At 55.8% G+C, this 19,725-nt stretch overlaps 1 protein-coding gene across 1 annotated transcript; it reads right to left on the bottom strand.

The window, feature by feature from the left end:
• Rexo1 (RNA exonuclease 1 homolog) lies at nucleotides 1-19,698 on the bottom strand. Its single transcript, XM_051177365.1, has 16 exons — nucleotides 19,399-19,698; nucleotides 7,761-9,463; nucleotides 6,844-6,945; nucleotides 6,064-6,277; nucleotides 4,501-4,664; nucleotides 4,015-4,146; nucleotides 3,659-3,782; nucleotides 2,936-3,046; nucleotides 2,693-2,830; nucleotides 2,437-2,550; nucleotides 2,063-2,136; nucleotides 1,706-1,816; nucleotides 1,290-1,405; nucleotides 1,068-1,206; nucleotides 864-984; nucleotides 1-791 (listed from the first exon to the last, which is right to left on the bottom strand). The coding sequence occupies exons 1-16, from the start codon at nucleotides 19,550-19,552 to the stop codon at nucleotides 703-705; spliced, it is 3,606 nt and encodes a 1,201-aa protein (XP_051033322.1). The 5' UTR covers nucleotides 19,553-19,698; the 3' UTR covers nucleotides 1-702.
• Between the last annotated feature and the right edge of the window lie 27 nt (nucleotides 19,699-19,725).

Raw genomic sequence — 19,725 nt, 5'->3', positions numbered from 1 at the left:
TAAAGTTCATATAAACATTTATTCTGTTCCTACCCACCGAGAGAGGCAGCAGCCCACAGGAAGATGGTCCAGAGGCCTGGAAGGCCAGGCCTTGGGGCTGGCTTGGCTGAGGTTGGGGAGTCCTGGTGGGTTGGGGTGAGCTCTGGAAGCCTCCCCACAAGGCAGGGCAGACAACCAGGCCCACGGGACTGACTGTGGGGTTCAGCCCCTGGATCCCAACGGCACCAGGGATGGACCCCTCTGCTGAGGGGCTGTGCAGGTCAGCAGGTTTAAATTAAAAATTAATACAAATAACAGTATAAAGTAAAAAAAAAGACAACCCATCTCAAACCATGAGGGCTTGTCCTGTCGCCTGCATTATATACAAAGGAGCAGAAGGTATGGAACCACTACCTGGAGCAGAGGGGGGTGGGGGCTGACTGGGCACAGGGAGCAGGCCAGCTCTGCCCTGGGCAGCAGCAGGCTCCAGGGGATAGGACTGGGTGGGACATGTAGGACTGTGTGGGGCTGGGCTTGGGGGGGGGGGTTGGTGTCAGCCCCAGTTCAGGGCCACTGCAGACCTGTAGCCGAAGCCCAGGAGCCCTGGTCAGCTGTCATGTTTTATTACACAGTTTGAAAAGAGGCCAAGGGCATCAGGGCTAAGGGTAGCCAGGGTTGTAGGAAGGGGTTGGTATGGTAGTAGTGGTGGTGGGTGGGGGGGAGTCATCGCTTGGTCTTGGCATCTTCTCGGATCTTCCAGATAACAAGGTGCATGCAGGCACTGGCATCCTCACTGGAGCTGTGCCCATCCACTGCAGAGCAGACACTGTCAGCACAGTCCTGACTTCCTGTACATCCCCCTCAACCCCCACCCCGCTCCTCACCATTGTCTTGGATGATCTGTCTGAGGTAGTCGGCCATGAGGTTCCGCAGAGAGCGCTTATAGGGCAGGCCCAGGCGGTGTGGGAACAGCACTGATGTGTCTACCACCGTGCTATGGATAACCTACAGGAAAGGAAGGCAGGTGGGTGGTGGACAGGGCCTGGTGGGCAGGGCCTCCCATCCTTATCCGCAGCAGGCACAGCTACCTTGAGGGCCAGCAGGTCACTCTCCAGGCTGTGTCCAATGAGGATGGTGTCAGCACTGAACATGCTCAGCAAGACGGCCTGCACGTCCCGCAGTGTGATACTTGTGTCCACGAGGTCGGCTTCTGTCACTCCCGAGAACCTGCAGAGGGCCGGATTCGAGAGGGGCGTCGGGCGGGGCAGGACAGGAGCGAGGTTGGGGTCCCGCGGTAGGCCGGGACACACCTGGTGTTGTAGTCGACAACTTCATTGTCAGGCTTGACAAAGGTGTCGTACACGACCTGCATGTCAGCATCCACAACTGTGACTCGGGTCAGCTCCAGGCCATATGTAGTGTAGGACTGCAGGCATGAGATGGGCACCAGATGTAGCTGGCTTCCCAAGCCCATGGCTGCTGCACAGACCCTGTGGGGACACCAGGGGAGCCACAGCAGCAGAGGGAGGTACAGGCTGGGAACTCAGGGAACCCTCGGGATACTAGCCTGATAGTGTAAATGGCCATCGAGATGTGGCATTGGTAACAGCCTTGCATCTCAGTCAGCCACTCACCTGCCAGCAACTGTCAGCCAGCATCACTTCCTCGCCCTCCTGGAGTGGACCAGCCTGACACAGTACCCAGATTCCTAAGACCCCTGACTCACCATCTCACAGTCAAGGGCGAAGACGCCTGCGTGGCAATCTTCTGGTAGGTCCTTCTGGAAGGTGCGCACAAAGCCTTCCAGGTTCTCCTTCCGGCCGTCCTGCACGTGTTGCTGAGGGACAGGGGGGTCAGCAGCAGGGCTGGCACAGGCTACACATGACGCTTGGGAACTTCCCTGCCCTGGCTAGGCCTGGGCCAGGTGCCCATGGAGGCGGGTGGGCCCAGTGTGCTCCTGACTGGAAGGGCTGGGTGGGGCCACATGACAAGCCTGAACATAGCACTCAAATGTGTCCCTCCATCCCAGTGCAATGACCAAGACAGAAGCCAAGAGCAGGGGGTGGCACACAGCAGGACTTACCTTGGCGACCTGACAGCCCACAGAACCAACCGCAGCTGAGCAGCACATATACTGGGTCTCCCAGCCCCCAGCCACTGGTAAGAGAGAGCAACAGTGTTCAGGGCACCAGGCAGGGGACCTTGCCCACCCAGTCATGGACCAGGATTCAAGGAAGGGATCTGGGCCAACAGCATCTCAAGCTGATGCAGGCCTAGAGAAGGCCCCTCCATGGGGACACTGCAGGAGTAGAGACAGGCAGGCCCTGTGCTCTTGAAGGAACATCTAGATTATAAAGGCCAGGGCCTTCACACGGACGTGGGGCGGGGTGGACACAGGGCTTTCATGGTCAGCAGGGTGTGGGCAGGGCTGGCTATGCAGCAGTGGTCAAGCCGCACCTCGGTTCCGCCGCAGCCGTCCCCAGTGGTAGTAACACTCCTCATTGCGCACGCAGCGGCCCGAGGAGGACACAAGGTACTCAGTGCCACAGCGACAGCAAATTCTGCAGGAGGCTATGGGTGAGGACAGATGGACAGGCAGAGGGCATGTGGGTGAGTGGCCAGCACCCAGCACCCCTGAGCAAGATTTCCCCAACTCAGCGGGCAGCTCCCCACCCAGTCATCCTGGCTGAGGGCCTGGCTGAAGGAGACTCACGGTCCTTGGGCTTCTTCTCTTCAGCTGTGAAGATGATGGCGCCCCCTGGGCGCTCTGGGTGGGGGAAGGGGTAGCCGTTCTCCTTGAGCTGCTCCTGAGTGAGCAGGTACTCCCTGAGACGGCTGTACAGGGTGTTCCCTGTGGGGACACTGGGTGTCAGTGTTGCAGGAGGACATGCACACACGCTGTACAGGACAGATGGACATGGAAGTGAGGCATGGGCCAGCAGAGGTGCTAACTCACCTCTTAGCTCCTCCCGTGGGCTGCTGGGGCGGCTCAGTGAGAAACTGGTTTTGGCTGCCAATTTGCCCCCCAGCACCACCTCATGGGACACAACTCTGCGGCCACTGGCTTCTAGAAGGAAGGACAAAGAAACCAGGGAGGGGTGAGGCAGCTGCAGACTCAGCCCTCCGTCACCACACTGCTGCTCCCTACACAATACTATCCACCCCACTGCACATACACTACCCTGTGCTGCCTACAGTCCTGCTGGGAAAGGGAGGCATTGCTTGGGGTCAAGGGAACTCAGGACAAGTCACCCCAGGGCTGAGCAGCTCCCCCAGGTGGACAAAAAATGAGGCAGGGGGCATGCTGCAGCTACTCAAGCAGATAGCTAATGGAGTTTGAAGCTTTGAGCTGTCGCCACCTACAAAGGCCACCCAGACCCCTCTAGCAGGTGGGGGGAGAAGGTAATGGAGGCTAGGGGCTGGGCTGCACAGGCAAGCAAGATAACTGTGGTGACTTCCTAATGTGGCCTCACAAGGGGACATAATGAAACATCTTAACCCTCTGTCCCCTAGCAAATGCACAGCACTCAGCCACTGTGAAGAGGCCATGGGTACCATTCGTGGAGGGGAGGGACCTCAGGCAGCAGCCTACATGTGGTATACTAGGGATGGTCCCTGCTGCTACAGCCCATGAATACCCAGTTCTGGGCAGGACCCTCCCTGCATAGCGGCCACTCACTGCTGAGGCTGGGCACGGTGTTGGGGACCAGGCCCCTCAGCTTCTTAAGGGTGTTCACAGCCACATTCAGGTATATGTTCTTGCTGGGGCTGCGCTCATATGCCACCTTTTCCTCGTTCAGTGCCTGGATAGGACACAGTGGCACCAGGAGCATAAGCAGGAGGGCCAGCTAAACTGGGATGACAGTAGGTAGGCTGCAAGACCAGGGTAAGCCCTGCACAGATCCCCCTGCCACCCACAAGGAGGTGGCGCGGGCACTCACTTTGGACCAAGATGCCTACATGAGAGCCTGGCTTCAGCCCAAGGCCACAGTGACCCTGTTCTGCCCCCTGAGGGAATGTGCACCCAGAGCCTACCTTCTCAATGGCCTCCTGGTTGGATGAGCAGAACTTAAGACACTCCTCGATGAACAAGTTGAGATAGCGTTGGCGGACCACAGTGGGGACCTTGCCACCAAATTCTTTTGGGATAATGGGCTTCTTTAGACTCTGGAGGAAAGAGGCATGGTGTATATGTATATTAGTACTCGGAGCCTCTGGAGAAGATAGGGATGGGTTGTCCATAGCGTGAGCCCAGCCTTGAGTTTTAGAAGAAAAGGTGGGAGGTGGGGATGAGGCATGGCTCAGGAGTGGAGCTGCTTCCTAAACTCCTCCAGTGAGGGACTGGGACATGGCTTGGACACCCTGCCCATTTTGTATGAACTCTGGTTCATCCTCAATTCTAAGAAAACAGAACATACCATAAGGTCAACACAGAACCCTACCAGGGACAATATGAGCAGAGTATAGATAGCACTTGGTCCTGTGAGCAGGCCAGGAAGGTACCAACTGGGTGCAGGGTACCTGGAGTGACGGGCTGTGGGCGATGCGCTTGGGCGTGACAGTGGTGGTGGTCTTAGATGCCATCCCTGACAACGTGCGTGTCTTCAGTGGCTGGCTACCAGGTTCAGGACCGTGGGACACCTGGCTGCTGCTGGCAGGGAGCGCCCTCTTGGCACCTGTGGGGGCTGGTGGGGGACAGGGGACATGAGTACAGGAGGACAATAGGCCCATGACGGAGCTGCGGAGTACCAGGAAGCTGCGGTCGTTGAGTGTGAGCAGGACTCGCATCTCGCAGCCCAGCGGGGGCCGGGGCACCGAGCTCGGGGTGCGGAAGGACATGGGACTCTAGCTGCTCTGGGACAAGTCCATGGAGGTGGGGAAGGGCAACACGGCTGTGGAGGCCGGCTCAGGCAACGCCTTGGTCGGGGCAGTCTGGTGAATGGCGGGGCGTGATCGGGGCCTCTGCCGCATGTTCCAGCCCCCAACTCTGAGGCATTGACTTCTGAGGGGTAGCCCTGGCTCCTAGGCACAGGACCAGAGGGCCTGGGATGCCCTGGTCTGTTCATTGTGACAGGCTACCTGCCTGTCCCTGTAATGAGGTCACAAACCATAAACAGTCTCCGCCCTGGCAGTGGGTGGCCAGGGCTTCCCCTGATTGTCCATGCAGGAATGTGGGGTGCCTGACCATCAGAGCCCCTGGAAGAAGGGGAGGAGAGGCTAGGGATATCTGCTCCTAGTCAGGATCATCTCTGGATAGGGCTTAGGGGCAAGACCAGACTTCTGTCCTTCCTGGAACCAACCCAAAGTCTGTACTTCTCAAGGGGGGGGGGGATTCCCCATGCCCTAGCTCCACAGGGAGGGGGGCTCTCCATGCTCTCTCAGCCTCACAGGGAGGAAGGCACACGTGCATGAGCTAACGCCCAGCCCTGTGAGCAAGCTGCAGCATGAGCAACTTAAGCTGATCAAGGTGCATGTCTGCGGGACAAGCAGAGTCACAGAACCAGAGCACCCCCTAACAAGCCCCACTACGGCCAGGGCCAGGGGCCTCCCAGCAGGCTGTGCCATGGACATGAACAGAACAGAGAAACCCGGGCACTGCCGTCTCAAAGGAGGCAGCGAGAGGCCCAGGCCCAGCAGCTCTTCCAGGCCTATGTTGTGATGAGTGAGAAGTGGTCTGTCCTGATGGCAAGACCCTCCCTGGGAGCTATAGGGCACAGCCCTTACTGCCTCGCCAGGATGTGTTCTCGGGGGCTGTTCAAGGTGACGCCTCAGTGTACCCCCTGGTCCGGGACCACCACTGAGCATGGACAGGACTACCCCACACCTGACCTTCAGAGCTGCTGCCCACTCCAGGAAGGCCCAGGCAAGTCCCACTGAAGGCCCCGGGCTGGGCTAGTCCCCACTGACCCTTAGCCTCCAGCTTCCCAGGTCTTCTGGGCTGTCCTGTCCCTATTCCACAGTCAGCCACCAAGGGAGAGTGGTGTTCAAGGCCAAGTACATCATGGAAATTCTCAGGGTGCTGCTTCCCCCTGTGCCCCAGATGCTGGGATTAGGGGGAGCTGAGAGGGTGGGAACAGGATTTACCAGTAGCCAGGCGGGGATTGGGTATATGAGCGATCCTCCTCTTCTCCCCAGGGGCCGAGATATGCACAGAAGAGAGCCTATCAGTTGGCCTCTGGACAGCCTGTAGCCAGTTGGTGGAGTTCCTCTGTGCCTGTTGTGCTCGCCGGTAACACACCTCCTGAGCCGTCGGGGGCCGTGCTGGGGGAGCCACAAGGGCCCTCTTTGGGGCCTCTGCCTGAAAGAACACAGGTCCTGGAGCCCAGCTCTGAGTCTAGAGCACTCAAGGCAGGCTAGATGAGGAGCTCCAAGGTGGGGAGGACTCACCCATCCCAGCCTCCCTTGGCTTCTGGAAGCCCTAGTCCCAAGGTCCCACTGCTCCAACAGTGCAGGGATATCGGTGGGACCCGTGTCCTTTCTGCACAGGTCTCCTCGAAAACGAAACCTTCCTAGGAGATTGCATCTGGGACACTGTCCCAGCCTCCTGGAGAGGCTCTAAGGACTAGCCCTGAAGGTTTGTGTGTGCCTAAGGTAGTTGTAACAGCCCCGTGCAAGCCTCTCCCGGTGTGCTGTCGTCTTCTAGCCACAGCTCAGGCAGCCTGCGTTCAGAAGCAGGGTAGCCCACCGGGACTTGTCCCACTCTTCCCTGTACTGTCCCTGTGCCCAGGACAGGGACAATGGGATAGGTAATGGATAGGACATGCTTCTCTACCAGACACCAGCTTACCAAAGGCAGGGGGCCTGGGATCCAGACTGGGGTGGACCTTCTCCCTCCCTGCCCTTATCCCCAAATCTGGGTCTTACCTCCTTGCCTGGCTTGCAGAGGTGTGAGACCCTCCTCTTCTGTCCTGGGAACAAAGTGGTCAGGCCCGCATGCGTCTTCTCCACAGCCTTCTCCTTGGAGGGCTGAAAACACACATGCACTCCTCACTCAGGGTGCCTGCTTGGGGCACACCCCTCCCTGCCTTTTCACCAAGTCTCAAGTCACATCAGACCTCAAATGGTCCTGCAAGTGAGAACCCTACCCAGGATCAGCACCCTGTGGCCCAAGGCCCGCCCCAGCACCTGCCTCCTTGGCCAGGGTGGCAATTCTGTGGACAGGAGGACAAGTGGGCACGGCCCCTGCTGCTGCCCCCACACCTAGCCCAGAATGGCTCAGATATGGAATGCCAGTCAAGGGCATCCTGTTGGCCTGGTGCTGGAGGGAACTGGCCAAGTCCATTTTTGTCTGTTCAGAGTGAGCTCCCCCTGGTGGCCATGGTGGGGACACTAGAAGAGGGACACCCAGATAGGTCAAGGCTGGCCTAAGTCAGGCAAGCCAAGGAAAGAGGAGAGAAGGGAGATAGATACAGGCCAGAGCAGGAGCAAGAGCTGGGGAGGGGCAGAGGGGCAAGAAAGGCCAAGGATCTGGGGACAGGAAGCGTGAGGCAGGCGTGGGGCGGGAGGGCCCGGTACCCCTTTGCCGGTCAGTCTGAACGGTCAGTCGGACGCCGCCATGGGAAGCCGGCTGGGTGGGTAGAAAGCCAGCATCCTCGTTCTGGGCAGGGTGCAGGGGGGCAGCAGGCGGCCACCGAGGGTTCCTGAATTTTGAATGGAGTTAAGAGGCCGGTGCTGAAGGCGCGGCTTCTGCCTGGGTCACAGAGGCTGGAGTCGGCTGGAGATGGCTGTGGGATGGAGTGTCCCTTTGTAGGGCCCTCGCCTGCCAAGGCCAGCGCCCTCACCTGCCGGGCCAGCCGGCCCTTGTCCTCCGTCTTCACGCTGGTGGACTCATTGAAGATCCGCAGGCACTCTTCCATGGGGTCCGCATCGAAGTCCACCTCCTTCTCCAGGGCCGAGTAGTCCACATCCTCCTCTGCACACTGGCTGGTGCCCGAGGAGGAGGAGGAGGACAAGGGGGAGGGCGGTGCGGGGGAAGTGGGTGGTGCGGCCTTGAGACGCTTGGGCACCTGCATCTCACCCAGGTCCAGACTGGAGTCAGAGTCTGAGTCTGAGCTGAGAGTGGGAGGCCAGACCTGGGGTGCCCTGGCCCCTAGGCCTGAGTCCTCCTCCTCCTCGCTCTCATCCCCAAACAATTCAGCGTGGCTCAGGGCCCGCTTCTTGAGCTTAGGGGCACCCTGCGGGGCACCCTCGTCCAGGGAGCGGGTCTTGCGTTCCACCAACTTCCCCGACAGTGTCTTCTCGGCACTCTCACCTTTGCAGGCCAGTGGTGTGTGGGGCCGGAGCCCTCCACTGGAGGGGCAGCCCAGGCCTCCTTTCCCTGAGCTGGCCACCGTGGTGGTGTTGGGTGGCTTTTTCTTGGTCCCTTCAGGGCCCTGGGCCTTGCCCCGGGAGCTGCCAGTCTGTGACTTCTTCTTGTCTGCACACACCTTTTCCTTCTCCCGGGGCCGTCCTGGGTCCTTGTCTCTCTTCTTGTCTCTTTTGCGGGCCTTGTCTTTGTGGCTGAGGCTGGCTGGTGTCCCACTTTTCTTCTTCTTGGCTTTGCCATCCTTGGGGACCCCAGCATCTTGAGAGGCCCTGGCTGGGGAGCCAAGCTTGGTCAAGGCCACTGTGTCTGCTGCTTTGGGAGGTTGCTCGAGGTCTCCCACGTCATACTGCACGGCCATCTCCTTGGTGCCCCGCAGACTGCCCTCCTCAGGGTTCGGGCCGTCCTTGGAGGCAGGTTTCCCAGGTGCCTTGCTTTCAGGGTCTGCCCCAGCCTTGGGGCTGCTGCTATCAGTCTTGGGCGGGCTGGCCACATCATCTTCTGAGTCTGAGAATCTGGCCTCACAGCCGCTGAAGGGGTCACAGGGCTTCTTGATGGCAGGCGTGTAGGGTTCAGCTCCCCGGGAGCCTCTTGGCCGCTTGGTGGCCCTCTCATCTCTGGCACTGGCCCTGCCGAGATGCCGGGCTGAGTAGTTGGACAGTGGGTCATACTCCAGATCTGTTGATGGCTTTGAGCTGTCCACCACATACTTGCCACCAGACACAGGACGGCCACAGTGGCGTGGCTGGCCCACAGCCTTGGGGACATACTCTAGGGCACTGGTGCCCCCTCCAGCTCTGCCCTGACCCCTCTCTGAAGGGGCCAATGAGTACTTGTTACCTGGTTCATCAGAGGCAGCCAGTGGGGTGGGCTGGTAGCCTGAGTCTGGGCTTAGCAGGCCACCTGGTGTATAGGTGAGACTCAGCGAGAAAGTGTCGTCTTCATCCAGGCTTGTGGGCGGGCTGCAGGGCGCCAGGGTGGACGCTCCAGCACCATGGCCCCGTGCCGTTTCCAGCAGCTCCTGGTAGCGCCTCTGCTCCAGTTCCACCTCTCCTCGCACAGCCTCGATGGCCTGGTTGACCAGCTCCAGCTCCAGCAAGCCATCACCTTGGCCCAGAGTGCCATTCTCCCTCTGTGCAGGAGGCTGAGGCAGCTCCGGGTTGTACGGGTCATAGCCAAGTCCTGGAAGAGAAGGGAACATGCCACAGCCACTGAGCTGGCCTGCTAGACATGGACAAGGTAAGAGAACCAGCCTTCCACAAACTACTGCATACCAGTCTTGGGTCCTGAGGACATCCCCACCTTGACAGCATGATACTACTGTGTTGGGATCCCCTGCTCTATGCCAGGATCTGTGTGTGCAGAAGATGACAGATGGGTGCATGTGTGTGTGCATATATGTGTGGGGTGAGTCTGGGTCTTTATGGGCAAAGCACTGCCAGGGCCACATAAACCAGTCATGATGGCTCATGCTATCATGCAGCTCTAGGAATGTATAGGCAGGAGGAAGATCAAGTAAGCCTCGGCTACATAGTGAGTTCAAAGCTAGCCTGGGTTACATCAAAAGGGGGTACACAGAAGCGAGGTTCCCAAGGACCTCTTGGCATGATCTGGAGACCACCAAGGTAGACATGTTACCCACAGGCCCTACCTGGAATTAGACCCCCACAGCTCAAGTCTCTGGCTGGCTTGCAATGCTGTCCACAGCCAACTGGGTCTCTTTTGGTTGAACGGTCAGCTCAAGTTCCTCGGGCCCCCTACTCCCCAGTGCTGGGGGTCACAAGTGCACCCTTCCTCGCCCAGCTTTTCTGGAGTAATCATCTTTCACTGAGCCAGCACCTCACCTCACCTCACTCATCTTACTTCTGCACAGAGGACCTGAAGTGGAGGGGCTGGAGGTGAAAATAAGAACTTGTGCTGCACTTGTAGAGGGGCCTAGTTTACATCCTAGCCCTAGAGCAGGTGGCTTACAACCCCATAACTCCAGTCCACCGCTGGCCCCCATGGAATCTGAATCACATGCTCCCATCCCCACATTCAGACACATAACTAAGAATAAAAATCTTTTTAAAGCCTTAAGAAAGGGATTAGTAACTATGGTGTAGTCCCACCAGTACAAGCAAGAATTGTATGACCCCAACCATGTATTTCTGGAAGAGAGGTGGGGTTCAGGCATACTGTTGATATCCCTTCTCTAAGCACTGTCCCCAAGAGAAGCTGGGGACACGCCCAATTGAGGTGCAGGGTGTGCTTGTTCAAACCAGCTGGCTTCTGAACAGCCTGTGCAGCCCTGAGGAACAGTTAGGCATCTCAGACCCACACAGAAAGCCCATGAGGTGACTATGTGGCAGTTCCCATGACTGCCTCCAACTGACATCCTGTCCTGTCCCCAGGGGAAGGTGGGGCTGTGAATCATGGGAAAGGGCCTCCTGCATGGACAGGAGGCCCTGGTGGCAGCCAGGCCCAGGCTCGGCCTTTCAGTTCTCCTGAGACACTCACATCGCTGTCTAATGCTAACACTGGGAAATACAAGCTCTGTCCATGAGAGATGCAGCACAACTAGGGGCATAGCAGGGAAGTTCACATCTGCATCCTGAAGGACAAGATGGGATTCTTACTGGGAGCCTCTGATGCCTAGAACAGGAGCTTAGGGACAAGCACCCAGCACAGGCTGGGAACTAGCCAGAGCACACTGACCTATAGAAGGGACTGGGGAAAACAAAATCAGGCAAGCTGCTCCTCACTTTTTCTTTAGTTATCTAAAAGAGGCGGGATCTCCCTAGCTGGCCTGAATATGCAGCTGAGGATGACCTTGAACTTCTGATTCTCCTCCTCCACATCCTGGGTGCTAGAGTGATTAATGCCAGACTTGGCTGGTTCTTAGAAAGTAGCACTCCAGTGGCTCAAGGCTAGCTGATGCCATCAAGGCCTAGTCTCAGAAGGAAAAGGAAAAGGGGGAGGGGCTTAGTAGCAGAGCTTGCCTAGCACACCCAAAGCCCCTGGGAAGGGAAGGGAGAGATGAGGAGAAACGAGTGAGTAAACTTAGAAACTAAAGCATTCAACCAGAGCCTCCTGAAGCAATGCCCTGCGTGAGCCCAGTGGGCACAGGGAGGGAAGATGTCCACATGAGGAACACTTCCTCTGGCTTTGTTATTTGGAGAGTGACATTCTATTTACTAGAAGGTTTGCAAGCAGAGGACAGCTTGAGTCTGTCCTCTCCCTTCCACCACATGGGTCCCAGGGATCCAACTGGGTGTCTGGCTTGGTGACAAGTGCTGAGCTATCCAAAGGGCCTTTCTATTTGCTGGTTTGTTTCTTTGAGACAAGGTCTTACTCTAGCTCAGGTTGTCTGGGAACATGGGGTGATCCTCCTGCCTCAGCCTCTTAAGTGCTAGAGTGACAAGTGTGAGCCACCATGTCTGGAAAGTTTAGACTTTGAGCACACAGCTACAAGGAGCATGGTTCTGGCTGTCTGCAGCTCAAACATTAACACTTTGAGAGTGGATCTCAAAGTGGTGACCTGAATCTGAGGGACCCACAGCTGAAGATATTTGCTGGTGCTACTGTCCTGGGGCCCGGACCCCTGCCCCACCCTCCTCCTGAGGTACGGTCTTCTGGAAGACCTTGTGAAAACTTGAGAGAGACTCAGGGACTCAGCATATGGAGAGGGGGACCCTGGCACAACACTAACCTTAAGAGGATCACCAGGGAAACCAGACTCTGGGTTGGAATATTAGATTGTTACCTTTGAGGGAAAGACCCACACTGCACTTAGGGGCAGCATCACCTAGACTGGGGCCCTAGACTGAAAAAAGTGAAAGCAGGCTGAGCACCGGTATTTATCTCTGCTTCCTGACTGCGGACTCAATGAACAGCTGCCACCATCCCTGCTGCCTTGCCTGCCTTTGCTGTGATGGGCTGCAGCTTCCAGCTGTGAGCCAGAGTAAACCCTCCCTAAATTGCTGTTGTCAGGTATTTTGTCACATGCATGCACATCACTAACACAAATAGATGCTGACCCCAGGAGTAACCACACCTGTTACCCCAGCACTGAGGCAGGAGGAACACAGCAGCTTGGGCTTCATAATGAGATGGGGGTCTCAAAACTCTACAGTGACAAAGGAGGACCCTTCTGAGACAGGCAGACCCTTCTGTGTAAATGTGATGCACATGGTGGTTTCTGGGTAGAGGGCTGGGTCACACAGGTGACTTAGAGCCCCCAAAGGTTTTATTCCTGGAAATCCCTCCACCTGCAAGAGAGGGTCCCTGAATTCTTGGATGGGGGTGGCATCCACACAGCACCCATCACTCCCCAGCTAGCCCTACTGCAGACCACTGGCCAGGGAACATGTGTCCTCAGGCTGGGACAGGATGCCTGGTGCACAGACTGCCTATGGGAGGGGTGACCCAGACCCAGCCAAGCAGTGCTCTCCTGGGCAACCCCGTCCACATATCAGTCGGTCGTCAACAGGCCACACCAAAGGCAGCAGAGTCTCACAGGGGCAGCATCTCACTGGGCCTCTCTCCTGCCAACAGGAAGTTAGTCTCTACTCAAGGCCAAAGGACTGATAAAGGCCAAGAGAGTGCTCAGGGTCCAGCCTAGCCTTGGACTGATAGGGGCTCCCAGCCCTGAAGGCCAAGGATGTTCCACAGACACTGTAGGGAAGGAGAGGCAGAGTGTGGGCAGTACGGCCCAGGGTGCTGGCCCAGTTCTGGGAGTACCCGCCCAGTCTGAGCTATCTCGGACGGGTTCTGACTGGCACAGTCCTGAATGCCAGCCCCAGAATAGATGATCACACTGCCCAAGGTCTATGATCCATCTTGCCTAGGCTGACCCTTCCTACCCCATATTAGGATTCAGGCACCTACATCCCCCTAAGCTCAACACCACTAGACAATGGATGAGGTCACCCAAGTAGGATCAAGCTCCAAGGCTACCTTAGCTGACACACATGGGCTGCAGGTCACCAGAGAGAGCTATAAGAAGCTGCACACAGTATGAGGCCTGGCCAAAGAGAATGCCACCAAGCCTACAGAGTGCCCTCACACTCACTTTGAGTGCACAAGTCTTATTGTAGAAGATGACCACCCTTAAGGAATGCGCCCAGGATCCATGTGCCTCCAGGTCATCCTCCAGAGCCTTCCCCTGACTCTGTAAGGTCAGTCCTTTAGAGTGACAGGGCTTCCAGGCAGGTGTGGTCACTCAATGGGATGCAAGGAGACAGCTGCCTTGCATGCCTAGGAAGCTGGGCTCTCTGAAGCAGGCCTGAGCCACCATGGGCATCCACCAGTCCAGAGCGCAGAGGAGCTGACAGGCAGGTGGGCCTCACGCTAACATCACCCTGGGAAGGGACCTTCTTTTCCCATGGTACTTTCCAGTCCAATAAAGAAAAATTTCAACTCCCAGCTACTTTCTCCCAGAAGCAGAGAGAGCCAGTGTGCTGGCCTACCTGCCCTCTTCCCCCAGAGGTATATACTGAGTCCACAATAGCCAGAAAGACCTTCCAGAGAGCTCAGACCACTGCCACCTCAGAGTCTGGCAAAGTGAAGCAGGGCTCACCCCACTCTGCTGTGGGGCAGAAGTCCATTCTGGGGGAGCAGGGAACTGCTTCCAGAGAACACTGGTGCACTGGAGTACAGGGACAAGCCACCCTGCTCAAGCTGCTCCCTGAACCAGCAGTCACCTGAAACCCCAAGTCCCTTGTATAAATTGCACCAGGACAGATAGACCACAGAACCAGATCAAAAAGGCCAAATGAACAATGACCTCAAAGCAGCAATGTCCAGATGAACCTTCAAGGGCCCAAGTGGCTATGATGGAGACAGAGGAGCCATGGCCAGAGACAGATGTAGGTCAGTTGCAGGATGGATAGCTTGGGAACTATTTACACTCTCCAGGAGCCCACCAAAAACAAAACAAACAAAAACCCTCTAAAGACAGCACCTCTAAAGACATGTGCCAGCTATATAGCAGGAGGAAGCGTCCTACATCCTGTCCTGCTTATACCAGGACACCCATCTGCCCTTCAAGCCACCTTCCCCAGCAACAATGGATCAGTGGAGCCAGCTACCCGTCACCAGCAAGGCAGCCATGAACTGCAGCCCTGATGTTCCCGGTCTGGGCAGAGCTGGGCCTGGAAGAGGAGGAAAAGGAGAAGGTAGCCGCTACTAGACACCTGGCAGCATCCATACAATGGGATTAGGATGGTACGCTACTTTATTTCAGAGGAAGACCAGGGTGACACACCTCACCTTCCAATGTACAGGTGAATGAATCCACAGATCCAAGACTGGTCCTCTTTGGGAGGCAGCAGCTGGCCAGAGGCTGTGGCCTACAGCGACCCCTGCTGGCGCTTTCTGGAGAAATGGGTCTTTGCCTGGGAAGGAGCCCAAAGTGGCAGGAGTGCCACAGGCTGGAAGAGGTCCCTCTATCCCCAGGCTACTCAAGACAAGAAAAGCCACCCCTGAAGCCCATCTTCCCAGGCAAGTGAGCCAAGGCTAGTCTAACAGGACAATGGGCAGTCACAGGTCTCGTGTGTAGGTGGCAGAGCTTTGTAGAAAGAGGCCAGCAATGTCTGGCCCCTGTGACCCTTGCTGCTCAAGCATGCACTGTGGGAACTGGGCTGGACTCCAGAAGCCCACAGAAGGAACTTGGCCACAGCCATGGCCACTTTCCTGTCTTTCTCTGCCTCCCCCCCCCGCCAAGAACACCCACCCTCCTTCTCATTTACTTGAAAAAACCCTATTCTTTCTAGAAGGCTCCACAGCTACCTCCCTGGACTTGCCCCTTGGCACCCAAACTGTCCACAGGACAATCTGGTATGTGTAGAGCCACAGACACTTCAACCCTGGATGCCACCCTACCACACTGCTGGGGAATCTCAAAGGGAGGTTTCAGGACCCTCAAGACATGGCGGCAGCCGCAGTGGGGGTAACACATTAGCCCAGACACCCTGATTTCTCATGTCTACTACTCTCACCCTATCTCCCTTGGCCGAGAGAGTAGCTGTGCAAGAGTGCAGACCCCTGGGGCCCTGGGCTCTGTGAGGGCCACTGTGCCAGTTCCTCCATGGATACCAGCCATACCCAAACAGCCCCCAAACAACCAAGCCAACAGGAGGCCCAAGGGAAACCTGAGGCCCAGCCCTGCCACCCATGTGGCCACCACCCAGTGTACCCCCACCAGCTCTAACCTGCCTCACTGGTGTCAGGAGCAAACTCATTTTGTCCCTCGGCCTGTCTCCCCCCATAGCACTCAACCATACCTCAATAGAAGCTAACCATGTCTCCCCGGCTGAGCAAAAGGCCAGCTCAGCGTGGCTCCAGGGCCAGTTGTCCCCACAGCACTGAACCACTGGAGACTGGCCACATGTGGGTTTGCTTTACTGTGGGCACAAAAGCCATGGAGGGCTACTCCAGGGAGCCCAAAGGATGCCATCAAGGCTAAGCCATTTGGACTGTATCCTCCTCAGAGGCCTGCTGTGGTATACTGAGGAGGGGACAGAAGGGCACATCAGTCCACAGAGCAGGAAGGGCTCTACCTGAAGTCACTGAGGAACAGCAAAGGATGCCTGTCCCTGAAGCCAAAGAGCAGGCTGTACAAGGGAATAGAGTGCCTCTCTCCAGGAGACTGTCAGACCTCAAGCATGACCCTCTGGCTGTGGCATAAAACAGAACAAGGAGAGATGCAGGGAAGGAAAGCTGAGGGCCACAACACTCTGTTCAGGGATGGGACCATGCTGGGCACAGCTCAGCACACACTGGTCATGCAGGAAACTCTGGCTTCCATCCCTACATGGCAAAAAGGAAGTACACTTTAAAAGTCAGGATATCTGGGGCTGGAGAGATGGCTCAGAGGTTAAGAGCACTGGCTGCTCTACCAGAGGTTCTGAGTTCAATTCCCAGCAACCACATGGTGGCTCACAACTATCTGTAATGAGATCTGGTGCCCTCATATGATGTAGACAAAACACTGCATACAGAATAAATGAATAAATCTTAAAAAAAAGAAAAAAAAAAAAAAAAAAAAAAAAAAAAGGATATCTGGCCAGGCAGTGGTGGTGCACACCTTTGATCCCAGCACTCGGGAGGCACAGGCAGGTGGATCTCTGTGAGTTTGAGGCCAGCCTGGTCTACAGAGTGAGTTCCAGGACAGACTCTAGCGCTACACAGAGAAATCCTGTCTCGAAAAACAAAACAACAAAAAAGTCAGGATATCCCTAGACCAAAGGATGTGACTAGAAGCTTGATGGTCACAAGCTCTGACAAAATAGCCCCTGGAGGTTCAGAACTTGCATCTTTAACCCCAGCACTTGGTAGGCAGAAGCAATCCAGGCCAGTGTGGTCTACATAGCCAGTTCCAGGGCTACACAATGAGACCTTGTGACTTAGTAGTTAAGAGCATGCACTGCTCTTTCAGAGGACCCAAACTCCACTCCCATCATGCCTGGAAGTCCAACTCTAGGGGATTCAATGCTTGCCTCTGGCCTCCTCAGACACAACCACACAAGTGACAGACACACAGAGACAAACACAAACACAAACATAAAAAATAAAGCTTTAGGAAACAAAACAGCAAAAAGACACTGCATGCCACCTAAGCTGGGCACTGCGGCTTCTGAGAGATCTGCAGAGCCGAGTCCCCAACTGACAGAGCAAGGACACTGAGACCATACGAGGAGCCTGGCCACAAGGACGAAGGCCATTTGTAGGTGCCTAGGCAGACTCAAAACAATGGGTAGATTTGGCAGCTCATGCCTGGTATTCCAATAGTCAGGAGGCAGAGGCAGCATGATCACCACAAATTCAAGGCCAAACTATCTCATAAAAACCAACCAGCAAGGGTTAGAGAGATAGCTCAATGTTTAAGAATACCAGCTATTCTTGCAGAGAACACAAGTTTGATTCCTAGTACCCCATATAGTGACTCACCACCACCCGTAACTCCTGTGCCATGGGATCCAATGTTCTCTTCTGATTGCCTTGGACACTGCACACATCTGGTGCATATACTCACATACACACAGGCAAAACACTTTTTTTTTTTTTTTTTGTTGTTTTGGGTTTTTTTGTTTTGTTTTGTTTTTTTGGGACAGGGTTTCTCTGTGTAGCTTTGGAGGCTGTCCTGGAACTAGCTCTGTAGACCAGGCCAGCCTCTGCCTCCAGAGTGCTGGGATTAAAGGCGTGCGCCACCAACGCCCGGCAAAACACTTGTTTTGTTGTTGTTTGTTTTTGGTTTTTCAAAACAGGGTTTCCCTATGTAGCCCTGTGTAGACCAGGCTGGCCTTCAACTCAAAAATCTGCCTGCCTCTGCCTCCCAGAGTGCTGGGATTAATGGTGTGTGCTACCACCTAGCTTTTTTTTTTGGGGGGGGGGGGGAGTGTTAAAACAAATTGAGACAGAGTGGTATTTCAAATCAATCTGGGAACTGGAGATGAAGTCAATGAGGAGGCTCACCTCTCATATGTGAGTCCTGTACTGTCCCCAGTGCTACAACAACAAAACTGTAGAGATGATGCATACCTATGTCAGCAGGACCAGAAATTTAAGGTCATCCTTGGTTACATGAGATCTGCCTCAAACATACATAAATATAAAAAAGGAGAGGCACTCCTAAGGAACAGAGATCACCAGAGAAGTCTAAACAGTACTCTATTCAATATCCCCCTCCCTCCAGCCTTTTCCTCCTAATTTTTTCGGTCTTTCTGTTTAGAGAAGGCCACATATGTAACCCAGGCTGGCGTTGAACTCAAAGAAATTCACCTGCCACTATCTCCCAAGTGCTAGAATTAAAGGTGTGTGTCACCATGCCTGGATTCAATGCCACTCTTTTTTTTCCCCTTGAGACAGGGTTTCTCTGTGTAGCCCTGGCTGCCTTCAAACTCACAGAGATTCACCTGCCTCTGCCTCCCAAGTGCTGGGCTTAAAGGCATGCCCCACCACTGCCCAGCTGCAGTGTAACTTTTAAGTTTTTCTTTTCTTAATAATTTCATGCATATGAGAGTTTTGTTTGCATGTATGCATTTGCACCATACTTGTCTGGTGCCCAAAAAATTGCACCAGGTCCCCTGGAACTGGAGTTATAAAGCAGCCATGTGGATGCTGGAGACCCAATCTGGGGCCTCTGTGATGGTAGCAAGTTTGCCCCATTCCCTCACGCCCCCAGACAGGATCTATGGCTTTTCTAAAACAAGTCCTCATGTAGACTAGGCTGGCCTCAAACTCAGGTCCACCTGGTTGTGCCTCCTGAGTACTGGGACTAACCCTAAAGCCAAAAGCAGTAAGTGCTTTTAAATCTGAGCCATATCTCCAGCGCCACAATGTCTTCTTTAATGCAATGTTAGGTTGAATTGAGGATCCTGGGTCCCAAACTGGCCACTAACAAAACACTAACAAAATCCTAGCTTCTCCCAATGTTTCCTTCTAATACAGTACCTCCTACACACTGCCCGATCCATGAAGCCTTCTTCAAATGTTCCATCACACAGGCAGACGATGGTGGCACACGCCTTTAATCCCAGCACTGGGGAGGTAGAGGCAGGTGGATCTCTGTGAGTTCGAAAGCAGCCTGATCTACAGAGCGAGTTCCAGAACAGCCAGAGCGGTTACAAAGAGAAACTCTGTCTCGAAACAACAACAGCAGCAGCAGTAACAACAACAACAACAGTGCCATCACACCAGTCATTGCGACACGCTCCCCGCAAAACTGAAAGTCTACACCCGTCTAAGCCAAGCGGATTTTCAGCTTCCAACTACTGGAGACAGCGGCGGCCTCGCCTGAGGAACGTGTGGCAATCATGAACAAGATGTGCCACAAGCACATAGAATGGGTGCACGATGACAGGAGGGGAATGCCATCCCATTTCAAACAATGTGGACGGAATGAGGACCTGGGGAAGTTGCAGCAATTGCACTAAGTGCCCTAGCTTGGCGACGCGCCTGCACTGTATCTCCCTCCGTCCTGTCATGATTTACGTTTTACTCAGTGATCAGAGAGCCCTAGATACTTGCACAGCATCACGATGGCGATAGGGGAGAGACAAGGTTGCGCAAGGGAAACATGTAGCACGGACGGGCTGGCTCAGCTGTGGAACCGGGCACGGTTGTACGGGCTTTACCTGCTGCAGGAGACGCCGCGCTGCTGCCGGGAGCGCCGGGGCCCCGAGCTCCGCGGTGCCGGAAGTGGCAGTACGGCCGCCGGCAAGGCCCCCCGGGAGCTCCCGCCCAGTATGGGCAGTCGATGGAGCGGAAGAAGCCGGTAGAACGTAGCATGGTCCGTTCCTCAGCGGGGCCCCGGCCCGGAGCTACCCGGGACTCCGGGACCCCTCCTCACACTCGCCCAGGAGGCCGCCGCTCGCGCCGCTCGGACCCCATCGCCGCCGCCATCTTGCTCCGAGGCCCCCAGAGGCCCCCGGGAAGCTGTCGCTAGGGACGCCGGGAAGGGC

The sequence above is a fragment of the Phodopus roborovskii genome, unplaced genomic scaffold, assembly GCF_943737965.1.
Source record: "Phodopus roborovskii unplaced genomic scaffold, PHOROB, whole genome shotgun sequence".
In the NCBI taxonomy this organism is placed as follows: Eukaryota; Metazoa; Chordata; class Mammalia; order Rodentia; family Cricetidae; genus Phodopus; species Phodopus roborovskii.
This window is presented reverse-complemented; position numbering and strand designations above follow the sequence as displayed.

What these genes read in the sequence shown, in the direction of transcription:
- Rexo1 (XM_051177365.1), bottom strand. Translation starts at nt 19,552, where the DNA reads ATGCTACGTTCTACCGGCTTCTTCCGCTCCATCGACTGCCCATACTGG. An exon ending in CCCACGGGAGGAGCTAAGAG is followed by an intron (nt 2,831 to 2,935) that starts GTGAGTTAGCAC and finishes GTGTCCCCACAG; the next exon opens with GGAACACCCTGTACAGCCGT. An exon ending in GTGACCTGCTGGCCCTCAAG is followed by an intron (nt 985 to 1,067) that starts GTAGCTGTGCCT and finishes CCTTTCCTGTAG; the next exon opens with GTTATCCATAGCACGGTGGT.